This window comes from Amblyomma americanum, chromosome 9, assembly GCF_052857255.1.
Source record: "Amblyomma americanum isolate KBUSLIRL-KWMA chromosome 9, ASM5285725v1, whole genome shotgun sequence".
NCBI lineage: Eukaryota > Metazoa > Arthropoda > Arachnida > Ixodida > Ixodidae > Amblyomma > Amblyomma americanum.
In genome coordinates this window covers 110,189,414-110,205,391 of record NC_135505.1, presented here as the reverse complement: position 1 = coordinate 110,205,391, position 15,978 = coordinate 110,189,414, and the positions used below count along the sequence as shown (strand labels likewise).

The 15,978-nt window shown below is 46.5% G+C and overlaps 1 protein-coding gene across 2 annotated transcripts in view; it reads right to left on the bottom strand.

Annotated features, from left to right (window-relative positions):
- The window catches only part of LOC144104046 (TNF receptor-associated factor 3-like), a 98,588-nt gene extending 82,845 nt beyond the window's left edge, over positions 1 to 15,743 (bottom strand). The window contains exons 1-2 of one of the 2 annotated variants that reach the window (XM_077636829.1): positions 15,456 to 15,743; positions 5,142 to 6,901 (exon numbers count right to left, since the gene is read on the bottom strand). In XM_077636829.1, the coding sequence (XP_077492955.1) occupies positions 5,792 to 6,901; positions 15,456 to 15,743 (1,398 nt within the window). In that variant the 3' untranslated portion in view covers positions 5,142 to 5,791. Of the gene's footprint in view, positions 1 to 5,141; positions 6,902 to 15,455 lie in introns of those variants that run through there. The other variant, XM_077636827.1, reaches the window with a different exon arrangement.
- Positions 15,744 to 15,978: the final 235 nt, after the last annotated feature.

Sequence of the window (15,978 nt, the reverse complement as noted above, 5' to 3'; positions counted from 1 at the left end):
ACACAGCGTAGCGGCAACGACGGATCGGGGGTGAAGCGAGAGGCCCCGCTTCGACGGCCGCCGCCATGTTGGCCGAACGTAAAGCGGCGTTGGGGCGCACGCCACTTCGGCAAAATAGCGTTCGCCGCTGACGTTAACCCAAGGCGCAAGGTGGGCCTTCCGTTCTGCGCATGCGTACTTAAAATCCCCAAACTTCTTGGGGCCCGCGAAGCTGGGGTACCCTATTCTAAATCTCTCTACTGAAACCCCGCGCTTACCTCTCTTTTCAGCATTTCTTCTGCGGGCCATTCCTTCCATCCGACGTCTTCCTCTACGAATTTTTCGCCGTCTAGAGGACAGACTAGAAGTCCACTCTCTTAGCTCTGCTGGTAACAGGGAGGCGCACATCACATGCATGCATGGATGCCAGGCACTCGTCCTGTAGAGCAGACCCCAGGCGCTACACACCATGTTCCCTGGAATGGGCCTCACGAAATGCAGGGGCCTGCTGTCCAGCTCGGTACTGAAGCCGACCAGTGTGTAGGGCCTGCTCGCCGTAGGCATACCTGTTACGACGTGCCGTCGTCCAAAGGAAACAACGAATGGCCGAGTAGCGTGCAGAGCGCGCCGTGTTCACTTGCGGGCTTCGTGCTGCAGACTGACCGTGGGAGCAGGAGCGCCAGAGAGCTTCGCTCGAGCACCAGAGTCTAAGGTGTATTACGACCATAGTACCACACATACAAAAGAGCGGCGCAGCTGCATGCGGGCTCCCGGCGGGTATCACCTAACACGCTCGCTTTATCACGGCAGACGCGGACACGTTCACCCTGTCCACGACACAATACCAACATGCGTGCGCTCAGAACAGAGCCGCGAAGAGACTGCGGGGCGATTACATAAGTCGCTCCCGCCATCCCTTGTGAACTTGTAGCCAAGGCCACAATCAATTTTTTTTTTTTTTGCGAGACACGTCTATTTTCTTCGTGGAAGCTCACTTGGCTAGCATGCGTGGCTACCTTGCAAAGGCTCTTGCACGATTTAACATTAAATATACAGGTCTTTCAGATTCTATAGTTTGAGGTAGAATAGAAAGAGTATAGTGTTTTTGCTCCATTGTTTCTTTGTCGAGGTTAAGCAGCGCCTGGCAAAAAATACGCATCACGGGAACAAGAGCATAATGCACAGGGCAATCATAAAAAATTACGAGAAATTTAAGATTCGTCTTTAGTGTATGGCTTTACAGCTTAAGTGGCTTAACGCGCTTAAGTGCAGAATACGTCATTCTGAGCTTCTCATTCGTAGATCCCTGGGAGTCCTCATACCAATCCTGGTGCAATTCTGCAGTGGTTAAGCGACGGCCCTGCAATGGCAGGTGCTGCCATCGGTGGTCGCAAACGTCCACCTGCCCCGGCACGCAGATTGCTCACAATACGGTGGGCATGCCGTCATTTGAATTCCACTCTAGCTCGGGGGAGTGGAATGGTACTAAGAATAATTGATAAAATCCACTCTTGCCCTACCATATGCTATCAGTCGCGTTTAGCTCAGTTGGTAGGCGACTGTCCCGGTCAGACGGTGGTCTCTGGTTCGAACCTTGGACCAGGCGGCATTTTTCTTTACCTATGGAGCTTTTTAAATTTACGTTCTTTCCTTTGTAGTCGTACGCCGGTGCTTAACTGGATGCTGGTGAGTAATTATTCTCTTAACAGTGGCACAGTGAAGTGTTACCGCCTTGTCTACTCTATAGCTGGTCGCGTCTTTCTGCAAGGTTGCTCCGTTAATCAATAATTCGAACCCCACTTGTGAGCCTGGGTGGGTTTAATGAACTCGCATTTCTTTTGTTTTGCCATGCTGCGCAGTATTTTCTTACATTCTCGCCTAATAGCAACATTTGAAGCAGTTCTGGTTGATGTCAAATGCTGCTGGAAGGAATGTCGCTTTGGTCATGGTCATGTGCACAGGAGGACTGCAGCCTCCCCCCGGAAGCAACATAAGGGGGTGGTTATGTGCGCCACCATGGCGAAATGAATAGAGGACGAGTCAAGTGAAACACGAAGAGCAAAGAGGGAAACTTCAACATCCGTGTAGGTGGTCTGCGATTTTTCAGGGTCCAGAAACTGCTGATATGAAATGGATATGGTCCACGCCTACATGTAATTTCCAGGTCTAATAATTCCTTACTTTTGCACTTGTCTTTTACGAGTCCAGTTCGCATTTATTTTGACGGCGATTGTACGTGCTCTCCTCCTTCACTCCAGCCTTTTCACCTCAGGGTTCCATCCTAGAGGAAGCGATTCAAGTATAAATCAAGAATCAGAAACCATGCTTTTGGTTTCGTGGCACTTCACGCTAAACGTGCCGACGCTACGCCGAATCATCTCTCATTTGTTAACAAAATAATGAAAAACTAGTAACATGTTCGTAACCTAGCCCAAAAACGTTTTTACGGAAAAGTTTATTCATGGGCTGAGCTCAGTTGCGACCTTTTTGAAAGCAGTGAAGCACGACATGTGCGCTCAATAATTTATAAAAAATCTAAAACATTTCACAATACACCACAAATAGCTTAATGACGGTCTTTCTTTCAATGAGGTTCACCCAATGTGTTTTTGTGCGGTATAAATATTTTTGTAATGTAAATAAAAGACGAAAATAATGCACTTTTTTCCTTCTTTCCTGAAGAGTTATCATTTTGCTGTCTGGAGTAAAAAAAAATAGCCTTTTTGCTTCCCGAAATGCATATGCTCTATAATAACTGTTACATGTGATGAACATCAATGCATCAATTACATTTATCCGGAAGTTGCAGAAAATTGCGTTCCAAACCATAATCAGCCTCTTATTTCTCCCTGATGGGGTTCAAGGGGAAATACAAGTGATAGCCGCTGTAGTTGAAATATTTATTGCCTTTAATTTCTAGCGTTTAAACATAACTGATTTTTTTAAGCGAGAGGAAAAGGAAAAAAAAATTTACTTCTATAAAGAAAACCGCAACTTGAGGTTACGCTAGGCGATCACAAGACGTTCGGGATGACCTCGGTGGCTCGCTCATGGGCGTGGCGCTGGACAGCCAAGTACAAGCTGAGCAGCGCAGCATTCTTCTGCTCGAAGGTACTTAGCGATGACTCTGGTTTAGGGACGTAAACGGGGAAACCCACAAGTCTGTGGCGCCGTCGGGGCTACAGCAACCGGGACACATGGGGGCATAGAAAGGCGGCGTAGTGAGACAGCGATTGAAGATGTCACTAATGGACAGTTTCAGATTTTGTAAGAGATTAATCACCCCGGGGAAACTGTTGTGGTTACAGAACTCTTTGACGCTGATGCTCTCGTGCCGTAAGTTGCGTCTTCTGTTTTTGCCTCTACACCGCAGGCCTAAGTATCGTAGACGCTGCGGCTATACAAAATGTAGAGTTCTCGTTGAGATCTTTACAGAACTGAGAATTGAGAAGTTCGATGTAAGCAGACATCAGGGCAGGCAGTAGCCAAACAGACATTCTTCGGAAATATTTTGTATTATCACTGCAGGGGCTGCATATGCATAAGCGAGGTAATTTAGGATAAAAATACAAATGAATTCCCCACTCTCTCACATCAGAATCTGGACAAAGAGCAAAATGACTTAAATTTAGAGAGGAACTTGATTCATCCATGGCACGAAAAGTGAACCGGGCATCCCCACCGGCGTGTTTCGCGTTACCTGCCGCAGAGGTTGGGACTTTGTTCTGTCATGTGTGCTCCGAGACGCGCGCTTTACGCGATATAATTCGGACATAAATGAAGAACTTGTGTTTATGGATTTCGTGCCTGCCGATGCACACTTTGTCGCGCTCAACGCGAGGGGGCGCTTTTAATTTCCTCGTTTTCTCCTTTTGGCTCCCAGGTACCAAAGCGGGTTCATTCGATATTCACATGGGAAAAAGATCTCCCTTGACGCATTCCTTCAGTAGGGAAATCTTTGTGTCAGATGATACCGTTCATCGAATGGCTTGCTACATCTGCGGTTTCTTGTCTTCAGCCTTAAAGATGCAAATCTGCGAGCGACGGCAAACTGAAGTCGTTGCTTGGGCTTAAATACTGTGTCGTGCCAGGTGCCTTACTTTGTGAAGGAGTGGCGTTAAAAGACGAGACAATCTGCGGCGCGAGGGTTTAAATTTTTTGTCACTGTAAAAAAATATTTCATAACCGCCATCGCATGTATTTTGGCTTGGAATACCTGAGGGTAAAATAATCGGGGAGTTTTTGGTTGAAGTCTATCTTTTCTGCTACTTCAGTACTTTTTTACTTGGACGTACTCAGTTTCATCGGTTGTAAAAAAATTTACAGGCGATAGAAATCTAGGCAAAAACTGTGTTTTCCAATTTCAGGCACAACTTTACTATATAAAAATAACGAATTTATGCAAATTCAATACTTTATATACATTCTAATTATGTAAAATGCAATAAAATGCTTGACTCGGATTGCAGAGAAACACCGAAACTCTGCATTGTCATTCAAAATTACGGATCGTACTTTAATATATTATTTTATCAATTACTGCGCAGTGCCTTGTTTCACGTCATTTAGAAAAGTTCAAACTGCGCTCCACCCAAGAATAAATTTTCTCCGGATAGAATATTTCAGGCTTACATTGAGCTCGTTGTGGTGAGTTTTCATGGACTTTCAACTTATCTGCGATTATCGAGCGCAACGTCCGGGCCGTATTGGCTTGGAGTGACCCTTATATCTTGACCATAACTTGGAAGGAGTCGCGGTACCTGCGCAACTATTGAGAGAACCAACTTTTCCTAATATTATTTATGAAGTCCTGTTTTAGGAAACCTGCTCTGTAGAACCAAGTATTAACAATAAATCATCCTCGTTTGCATTGCGGATACGCGAACTGCTTACGAAAGTTGAACAGGAAGGAGATTCAAGCAGTCAAGTTCGTTGCAGCCAGGATTTGTGGCAATGCGATAAACGCCCATTCGGTAATCTTCTTGATCCTTCCGACTACCGTGAGAAATTGAGCACTGACCGGAATATTAAGTACTCAGTATGACCAGCACTGATATTGAAACTGCTCTTATTGCTACATTTTCTGAAACAGGAATGTTCGCGGTATGCGAAAAATCATACACTGTCACTGTTATTTCACCAATAGGGCAGGCTCAACCACAAAGGCAAGGTGAGGAATAAATGAAGATTGCATTTCGACAACTCAATGTTTTCTTTATTTTCTTCTCGACCGAAGTGGTGTCCAGCGGCAGGTTAGCTTCTGTTGCATTGCGCTTTCCGACACAGACGCTGAAACACATGCTGCACAGAAGGCCAAACAGAGAAAGAACATAATGTAGACTTACTGCTTGCTGTAAACTAATTTCTTCCTGTTGCTATTCCAAGATAAAGGCCGTGTTTTGAAGCACTCAGGCCGTTTTTTTTTTTTACGCGCCGTCAACGCTTCTCACTGACTTTCACTACCACTTGCCAGAAAGATTTTGTATTCTATCCGGTGCGGCCGACACAGGGGTAATTACAGAAGTATAGTTATCCATAGTCAACCACATGAAGTTAAAAACTGCTTAAAAAATAACCGAGATAAAGGCTTTCTCCAAAGGACATTGGGCCACTGTTTTCTTGCAATCAATGCGATTTATTCATATTAGACCCGACCAAAAGAAACAAGTCCACTGCGCGCAGTTCAGGATAGGAATTGAATAGACAGAACAAGGGTGTCAATGCTGGATAGGCTAAGCATTAGCAAAAAAATGCTGTGATAGTTGCGAGAGCAAAGGAATGGCTTCCATCCGACGCCGTCTGCCAGCGCAGCTCACGGCAGCACTTCCCATTTAATCCGAAGTTGGTCATCGAACACGTAGCCGAAGTGCGTGAGAGTGTCAAGATTAAACGACGGATGAAGAAAACAACTTGCTAGGTAATCGAATGATGCGGGCTTTTGTAGCGATTCACTTTCGTTTGGTGGCTTAACTTCAACGAAGAATCTCGCCACACCTTCTCGTGGGTGTATGACCCCCAGCCTTATTCTGTGCTTGAATGGCCACTCAACAACGTCGTCGTTGTCACCCTTATGCAAGCGTATCCTCACATACAGGTGCACTGATTCACTATCCGTGATAAATTCCACTCCAGGTGTCATGCAGTAGCCACACAGGTAAACCTGGTCGCTGTCATACGCAGCCCTGCCTTGCTCCAACGTTTTTTCTTCGAGCGATTTCACTCGCTTGACATAGAAGATCGTATGCTCTCTTTGTAGTTCATCGGATCGAAGCAATGTCTTAATGCGGACCAGCGTCTCGCTATTATTAAGTGTTTCACCTTTTATTTCACGAACTGATCCTAGAATTAGTGTGCAATTGTCATAGCTCTGTTTTGCTGCGGCCGCCAACTCATCCTTAATTTTTTTCTCCAGTGCGTCTAGGTTGCTCGAAAGGTTATTACTCCGCGTTATCATCTGCTCTTTCAACCGCTCGTTATCACTGGCGATATCGCGCACACCTGTTGTGACACTTGCTTGAATTTGTCTCGTTGCTTGAGTCAATTTTCCTGTGAGCTCTTCTTTAAAATTGTTTATCCCGTGGGACATTTCGTTCAGTCTATCACCGTGGCACTGAACATCAGTAACCAGCTGCCCTAGATGCGCTCTAGTCTCCTCCGCCGGCTCCGCAATTACTCGTTGGAAAGATGTTGAAAGTGCTGCGTCTTCCGTGTTGTTGAGCTGATGGCCAGACTCGGGTGCAAAAGGCGTCGACGGTGTTGCACAGTCCGATCTCAGGTGTGCGCACACATCGCTGCAAAGAACCGAAGCCGAACACTTGGGGCACCGTGCAGAGTGGTGTCGACATTCTCGCTGGAAATGCTCGGAGAGCAGGGAAGCAGGCACCACAGCCCCGCAGCCGTGTTTTGCGTTCCAGCATTTAACCTGAAATGAATAAACCAAGAATGTTAAGAAAACTCTACCGGTTGTAATAACCTGGCGGCGACAGTTTCCGGTCCGATATCTCTAAATCTTGCTTTAAAATAAGAGCGGGTATCTGTCCATTATGAAACAACAGCGCAAATAACGACGGGGACGAAAGTAAAGACGACACAAGGAGCGCTGACTCTCAGCTAACTTTATTTGACGTCAAATACAATTGATGCGCATTTGCGTCTCGAAAAATTGCATAAAAGGAAAAGTTAGAATTAGTGTGGTCATGGACAACGAACAATATACAATCCACTGAGCCCTCAGATTGTATCCAGGATTTGCAAACTCATTATCTCGAAGAACTACAGTTCGTTTGCTGATACACCAGTCCGAGAGCAGGTCCCGGAGGAGTTCCTTCCCGCCGCTGGGCCCGGTCATCAAGTGCAGCCAGCAGCAGCGGCAGAAAAAGAAGGGACAACCCCGCCAGGGCGGAGGCACGAAGGTGAGCTGGAAGGCAGGCCCTCCCAAACCACTGTTTCCGCACTCGGGAGACAAAAACAATGAACATAACAGCAGCCCTAGCAAGAGGGAGAAACAGAAGAAGTTAAACAGCTTAAACTGCAACTAAGCGGCTGTTACAAGCTAATAGAAGAACAGAATAGGAAACTCGACAAGTTTGTGAGTCAAGTTAGGGACCAGAGGGCACGCGCTCAATCTCCCGAGCAGCAAAAACAAATCGAAACAGCTAAGGCAGGGGACCTAGCAGGGATAACCAAAATTCAAGAAAACATGCAACAAAAATTCCAAGCGATAGAACAGCGCATGGGAATGATGGATGCCGAAACACGCTGCCAGCGCTAACAAAGAATAACGAAAGGGGTAAAGGACAAATTTAATGCTGGACGCCCACTGCAGGATTCCAATCTAGAATATTAATCATGGCTAGTACTATTAAAGGCAGTCAAAACACCGAAAAGCTAGGAATATTGCAGTGTAACTGCAGAGGATATAAGAAAAAGAGAGAACTATTACAGCAATTCATAAACAACTAACCCAACCCGATGTAATAGCGTTACAAGAAACGAATTTAACGCCAACGCTGCAAGGATACACGACATATGTGTACCCGGAAAGCGACAAAACCGCATCGCTCATACGTAACAACTTAGTCGCAATCATGCACAACAGCTTAGTCGACACGGAAATAGAAAATGTAATTACAGAGATAGTTCCTTAAAAGAAAAAGCAGGGAAGCAGCATCTTCGTAGCCAACATCTACAGCTCTCCTAAACAACAGAGGGACACGAAATTCCATGAACTGTTCCACGGCATAAGCAGCCTAGCCAAAGGAAACAAATTGGTAATAGTGGGAGACACAAGCTGGGGCTATGGCAGCGCAGACAAAAAAGGCAAGAATATAAAAGAAGCGGCGGAAGCCACGGGATATTGTCACGTAGTGGTGAGGGCGGTCGAAGCAGCGATGAAGACGGACGAAAGGGTCTTCTAAAAGAACTGTTTATTGGGCTGACTTGCACCCAAAATGGACTGAATCACTCGGCGGCGGCGAAGCGACAAGCGTGCTCGGCGGTCGTCGAACAGAATGCCCGCCGCTGTCGGCCGTGCTCAATTTAAAGCTGATAGCGAACATTCGAGATAAAGGGCGCAAAGTTAATAGAACATTCCTGAACAACGTAGAATCAGCTTTGCCTGGCTGCGATCAATCGAGATAAATCTAGTCGCGTCTTGCGTCGCAAACAAAGCGAAAAGGTGGTGTCGCGGCAGATTTGAAAAACGAACAAACACTGCAAATATTGGCGGCAATATCAATTGATAACGGACCCATGTACCCCCACTAGGACCGGGAACAGCGTGCGCAGGGACACCTGTCCAGACCTGACGTACGTCAATAAAACGGGGCAAACGTCGTGGGAAAACCTTAATGAAAACCTAGGCAGCGACCACTATATTATCAGCACGCAGATTACAGCCAGCAGATTCAGGCGGAAAATCGGTACTGCCAAAATTACGGATTGGGATGCGTTCAAACAGCCATGCAAAGAAAACCCAACCGAGGGAATAGACTCGATTGAGGCATGGGGGAACATTCTCAACGACAAATAAGGCAGCTACACCATAGAGATAGACAGGACAGAGCAGACACCCCAGGTGGACCCCAACTCCTTAGGCTATGGGAAGCACGCAAGAGGCTCACCAAACGGTGGAAAAAGCAAAGATACAATAGGAAGCTAAAACCGAAAATTGCGGAAGTAAACAAGAGGGCAGAGGAGTACGCAGAGCAACTAGCGAGAACGAATTGGCAGCAATTCAGCAACTCGCTCTGCGGCACTCTAAGTACAGCCAGAACGTGGCACATGCTCAGAGCCCTCCTCGATCCAACTAAAACCAAAAACGAAAACAATAAGGTGATCCACAGACTGGTCCATCAATTTCAAGGTCCAGATTCGGAATTATTAGAAAAAGTTAGGCACAAATGCTTCGGCAACAGCGACCGAGCAGCGTACACCGAACACTACCCAGGACAGGAAAACCAAGAATTAGATAAACCCATGACTATGGAAGAAGTCGACGCAGCAATTAGAAGCACAACAAAAAATACAGCCCCAAGGCGGATAAAATCACGAACGCACTCATCCGTAACCTAAGCGACGGAACGATTGAAGAGCTGGCCGAATACTTTAATAAGCTATGGGAATCACAGGCTGTTCCAAAAGAGTGGAAGCACGCGGAAATACTAATGATTCCCAAACCATGTAAACCACTGCAGATAGAAAACCTCAGACCGATATCTTTAAATTCGTGCTTGGGGAAATTATGTGAAAGAATTATAACTAGGCGGGTGCAAGATTACATGGAGGAAAACGAGCTATACCCCCATAGCATGTATGGATTTAGGGCAAAACTGTCAACGCAAGACGTCCTCCTGCAGATCAAAGAAGAAATATTAACCAAAGTACCCAGATGCGGCGAATGGATAATCATGGCCATAGACATAAAGGGAGCTTTTGATAACGTTAGCCACGAAGCCATACTAACAGGCCTGGACGATTTTAACAGCGGGAAAAGAATCAACGGATACGTAAGAGCTTTCCTCACAAATAGAACGGCTACAATAGGGCTCGGGGAAATCAGGTCCAAGAGCTTTCAAACCCCCAATACGGGAACGCCGCAAGGGTCAGTGATTTCACTCATACTCTTTAACATAGCAATGGTTAAGCTGGCTAGACAGCTAGAAACCATACAAGGCATAAAACATGTAATGTATGCGGACGTCATCACTGTGTTGGTCACGGAGGGCTCACTCAGCGAAAGGAAGCGAAACTGCAGGCTGCCGCAACGTGCGTAGAAAATTATGTTATACACAGGGGCTTGGCTTGTTCGACGGAAAAATCAGAACTACTAAGGGTCTGGAGAGGTATACTCAATCGATCGGCACCGGAAACAAAAGAACTAAATCTAAATGTTTATCTAGAAGGGCAACTCAGACCGGAAAGAACAACCATCAGAATATTAGGGATGTGGATTCAATCCAACCAAAGGTGCACGCAGGCACTTAGACTAATACAGAACTCGGCGACACAGGTCACCCGCATGATAACCAGGATCTCTAGAAAAACACAACGGAATGCGGGAGAGCGACACGCTTAAACTTGTAAAGAGCCTCTTGGTTAGCTGAATTAAAAAGATCATACCGTACTACAACTGCAACAAAGCAGAAATAAAGCTAGCGGACACGATACTTAGGAAAGCATACAAAACAGCGCTACACCTACCGAAATCAACCTCTATGGAGAAGCTAATGGCTCTATGTCTGCATAACACCTTTGAGGATCTAAGGGAGGCCCAACTCGTAGCTCAGTTCCAGAGGCTAGAAAAGACTAAAACAAGGACAGAGCTGCTCAAGCGATGCGGCTACGAGGGTGCACTGTCAGAGATAAAAAGATCAAAACAAATACCCTATGAACTGCGGCAAACAATTAGGGTAGCACAAATTCCCAAAAATATGGATCCGAACCTGCACAAAGAGCGACGCGAAGCTAGGGCACAGTATGTGCAACAGAACCTAGCCAAAAAAAGAAAACATTACGTACACGGATGCGGCTGCATACGGAAGAACTAGACAACATAACAGAAATAGAGCGGTTGCAACGGCAATTAATCATGAGCTCAAAGAAATAGCCAGCGCAACTATCAGGGATGGCACGATTGAGGAGGCCGAAGAGGCTGCCATTGCCCTAGCGCCGGCAGAGGGCTACCGTGCTCAAAGGTCCCTAATAACTCTAATAGATTCGCAAACAGCTTGCAGAAACTACATGATTGACAAAATAGGGGGGGGGGGGGGGCAGCGCTCCACATCCTAAAGACAGCCAAATTACCGCCGAAGGAAAAACAATTGCAACACATAATAATGTGGGCACCGGGACACACAGGCATCGCGGGGAATGCCGAGGCGGATAGGAGAGCTCGACAGCTTACAAACCGAGCCTCCAACCAAGCCAGCCTCGAGTAGCCTGACGCAAAAGCAGTGCCCTTAGGATACTCAGAAATTCTGGATTACTATAAGGGGGTCAGGATTAGATATTTCCCACCTCACAAAAATCTTCCACCAGCAAGAAGCGGTCTACTGGAGACAGCTACAAACAGGGCTATATAGCAGCAAATGTCCGTGGTTCGAGGACAAATCCACGTCAATTCACACAACGTGGTGTGAAAAGAGACCAAATGCGGCTGCAATAAACAGAATCCCGAGTGCGGAGCAGTGAGAGAGGATGCTTTCCAGCGAGGATCCGGCGGTCCAGGCAGGACTGGTCCGGAAAGTCTACCTGGCGGCAAGACTCAGTGGGGCCCTGGGCTAGGGGCTCCAACCCTGCCACAAGAGCCACAGACCACATCAAAACATGTGAAGAGTGGCTCTACACCGAGACCCACCCATATACTTCTATGAATAAAGTCCATACTACTACTCATTATCTCTGAGAACTTTTGTTCGTTTGCTGATACACGTCACCATGTTTTTAGCGATATGATATGATTCCACAACCTCCCGCGTGATCTTATCCCCGTGTTTGTGCAATACTATTTCTGTACTTAATATTGCCGGACACCCGTGGTGCGTGAGAAAGTGCTTGACAATGTGGGAATCTGGGTCTTTTTTTTTCGGCATTTTTTTGTCTTCTGGAAGGCGTGTGTTCAGACATCGTATTGTCTGCCCTATTTATAGGCTCCGCGTGATAAATTGCTCTCATATACTAAGCCTACACCGCAAGTTACGAACTGCCTCTCATGGAAAATAGTGCACCCCGTGTAAACACCTCGGTTTGGTGCTTCCAGCTTATGATGCACCACTGGACGTATTCGCTCCAGCTTCAAGGGAGCGGTTAAGACGCCAATTTAGTACCGTTTCGGCACGCTCTTCAACCCATGCGAAAGGCGGTGTACATATATAATGACAGCGAATTTGTTACTCCTATCTCTGTTGCGTTGTTGGTTAGTGTTGGAATGCCTGCTTCTTATACGCGCAAAGTTACATTGTGATTGGCCTGTACCTCTCGACTGTATAGATGTTTACTAAGCGACATAAATAAAGTGGTCTCACTTCGCATAGAGAATGGCCAATGAGACGGAATTCAGGTGACCACATGCGAGGCAGTAGCCGTGATGGAATGCGATACCCGATAGTGTTTTTCAGTTCGGCACTCGTGTAAACAAATAACGTTTGGATTCGAATAGAAGCAGTCGTGTGCTGATTTCTTAACACAAAATTTGTAACCTGCCGTGTTCCTAATGAGACTTTAGTACCTTACACAAATACTGGACCAGGGCAAATTAAATGCTCATGACATCAAACACCAGCATGAAATTAACCTACTGCTTAGCAGCCGTGCCACGCACGAAGCAGGCATGATACCAGTTTAGCCAAGGGCGTCATTTTGAAGCGAAGCTGCATACCTCTAACGTCCAAGGCAATTTTCGTGTCGCTGCCGTAAACAAAAAACTGGACGCGACAGCGTGCTCCAACGTTGCCAAGGAGTCCACGGAACGCCATATTCCGTTCGGCTAACGCCTACCCCGTTGGTCAATTTAAGGAAAAGAAACATATCTTGGTGGACACTCGACCCGCGCCGTAAGGTAATGAAAATGAAATGAAACTTGGTTTTAAGGAAAGGATGTGACGCCTGTCTCATGCCTCGGTGGACACACCAAACCGCGCCGTAAGGGAAGTAATATTTCCGACGCACGGTGCCGACAATTACAGCTACGCGTTCCGGTAAACATTACGTTTGAAGCTGCTTCGAAAGTTGTTGGGGTTATTCGAAGCAATCATGTGAAGTGCAAACCGCGTAATGTACGATAACGGCGCCGGGAAACATTGCGATGCGCGTTCCTTCTCTTCGCGTGTGTTTCCCTTTAAATATTACGGTTGCGCTTTCATGCCGTCGTCTTAAGATAAAAGCGCCAGGCAAAAAATTGAAGAAAACAGCATATCTGCTTTGAAATCAGGCATACTACATACAGTTCAAGCACATTTCACTTGTATCTGGTTTCACTCTTTGTAGACACGTGTGTGAATTTTCAAGTGGTGTCACAATGCCTAATTGCGTGTCGGTTTACAGCTTCGCTGTGCAACCGCCTTCATAGCATGGATTGGAGCCACAATTTTTTCCCTCTCTCTCTTTGTTAGTTGAACATGGAAGAACACCGCCTTTTGACAAAGACAACACATGGCAGGCACAAGGCGTAGGGCCCGACACGCACGTCAGAAAGCGCACGCACTTTTCCTTGTTCGAAACGAGCGAGGACGTCACAGTTCTCCAGCGACGTTCGGTGGCCTCTGGAACGATTGCACACTTCCCTCTCCGTTTTCAAGGACGCAAGATGCATCTTGGGATTTTTCGCTCACAACGCCGACTCCAGGTTTCTGCGGCACAGCGTGCTTAATGCCCTTGCGTTAGTATGGCAACCTCGAAATAAGTACCTTTGTACCTCCACATTAACAGCAGTACCCAGCAGCTGTGCTTACCAAAATGCGGCACTGCATTGTGCTTCTGTACCACACTGCGTTGGGCCGCGACAGCAAAAAGAAAAGGCTCACTTGGTCGTGTAAAACCAGACAAATATATTTTTCTTCCTAAGGCCTTTAGGGCTTCATTAACGGAGGTTTCCCTCCAACCTTTATTCTATCTGATCTAGCCTGCCATACATTCATATCAACGGGCTGTGAAAGCCAATTAAGGCAGAACATAAATCTAGTCCTCGGATATTCGCAGATAAGAACGTTCTGCAACAATCGTTCCGTTTTGTTTAGAAGCAATACAAAATAACATGACATATCCAATAAACTATTGCGCGTGACAAGTTAATTTTCACTGCTATATATCTGTTCTTAATAAAGTTATAATTACGACTAGAGCCTCAAGGCCACTATAAAGGCAAGTGTGACCTTATTAAAGCAGGAATACCTCTCCCCCTTTGGTTGAAACCTTCAAGAGTTTCGGTCCACCTTTATGGTTCCATATTTCTGCTTGTTTGTACCCCCTGTATATCTTGTAATCAGAATACACTGAAAACGTGAGGAGCATTATTCACACTTTTCTTCAGCTTTGAACTGCAATGGAAGGTAAGCTAGCCATTTTTTAAAAGTATTTGGCTACCGCCAGCCGACCAGTTCTTCAACGCCTTATCGCGGCTTGCTCTGTGGAAGACCAACGAGATTACGCACTTGCAGAGAAAGCTGTAGCTTCAGAGATCATAGTCCTGTCAGCAGCTTTCCACGTGCACTGGAAACCACAGCCGCCATTGGTGGCAGCGTAATTGGCGAGATAAATTATCTTTCTCTTACTGCATAATGAGGGTGCATTTGTTCCTCCGTTAGACTGTTTCCTAACTAACAACGAAGCGCAACAAGAACCAACCACTGAACTAAAAGCAGAGCTTGCAGGAAGATTAAAACGACAGCAAAGTTGCATTGTAGCACTTGTTATCAAGAATGCTATTTTGTGTGAAATTGAAAAAAAAAAGCTTGTGTCGTGAGTAGCGCAAATGGAAAAGACCAATCGTGCTTCCCTGCGCGGAAGATTTGCAGACCTATTACTGCCGCGGGCTATACTAAACATGAGATATACTTAACTCGGTCCCTAGTAGAGATGTTGGAACGATGCCACAAGCCAGTCTTTCGTGGGGTAGGTACAATGCAATGCTTGGTCATATTATAGGCTGCTAAATGCGATGCTTGGACATCCCAAGTTAAGAAAGATACTTAAGCAAGTTGGCACACATTTAAGAAAGAAAGGCAGTGCGACACACGGGACAAGAAAATAACAGGCGAACAATGCACTACAGCGGCACCCCGCAATGTGGCACTGTAGTACAGTGGAGGGAAGCTTTTTGGTGAGCAGTCAAAGCGACTGATTCCGTCTGTTCCTTTCTTGCCCCGTGTGTTGCGCTGTGAATCCTTTCGTAGACATTTCAAGACTTTCTCTTGCCAGAAAAAAATGGGGGAAATGACGGCTCAAGGCAAAAGGAAAAGGATGGAAGATTTATGACTAACCTCTCTTCTCAGGAGCTGCTCTGGAGGAGGGTCCCTCCAGTCGACGTCGTCTTCGTCGCGCCACTCATGGCCGTCGAGCGGACAAACGTGGGAGCCTTCTTGGTCACACTGCTCGTAGCAGGAGTCGCACAGCACGTGCATGCAGGACAGCAACGCGGTCCTTTTGCGCACCAGTCCACAGGCACTGCACACCCTGTTCGTCGGAACGGTCTTGACGAAACACAGAGGTCTCCAGTCGAGGTCCGGGCTGAAGCCGACAAGAGTGTATTGGGAAGCTGAAGGAGGCATCGCTCTTCACGCTCGGTCGCTGCCACGCCGAATTAAAAACTGCATTTTTCCGCCCCCTCCGTGCTGGTTGTTATCTATTTTCTTTTGTAGGCGGTCTTTAGGGCGGCTATCACCGCGGCATCGGCTGCCTTTCGCTGAACGTATCGCCTGCTGTTTCCGTTTGACGTGTGTTATCTTTCGGGGGGCAAGTGCCAACTCCTTTAGAACCGTAGCTCAGACATTGTTTTTTTTTTTT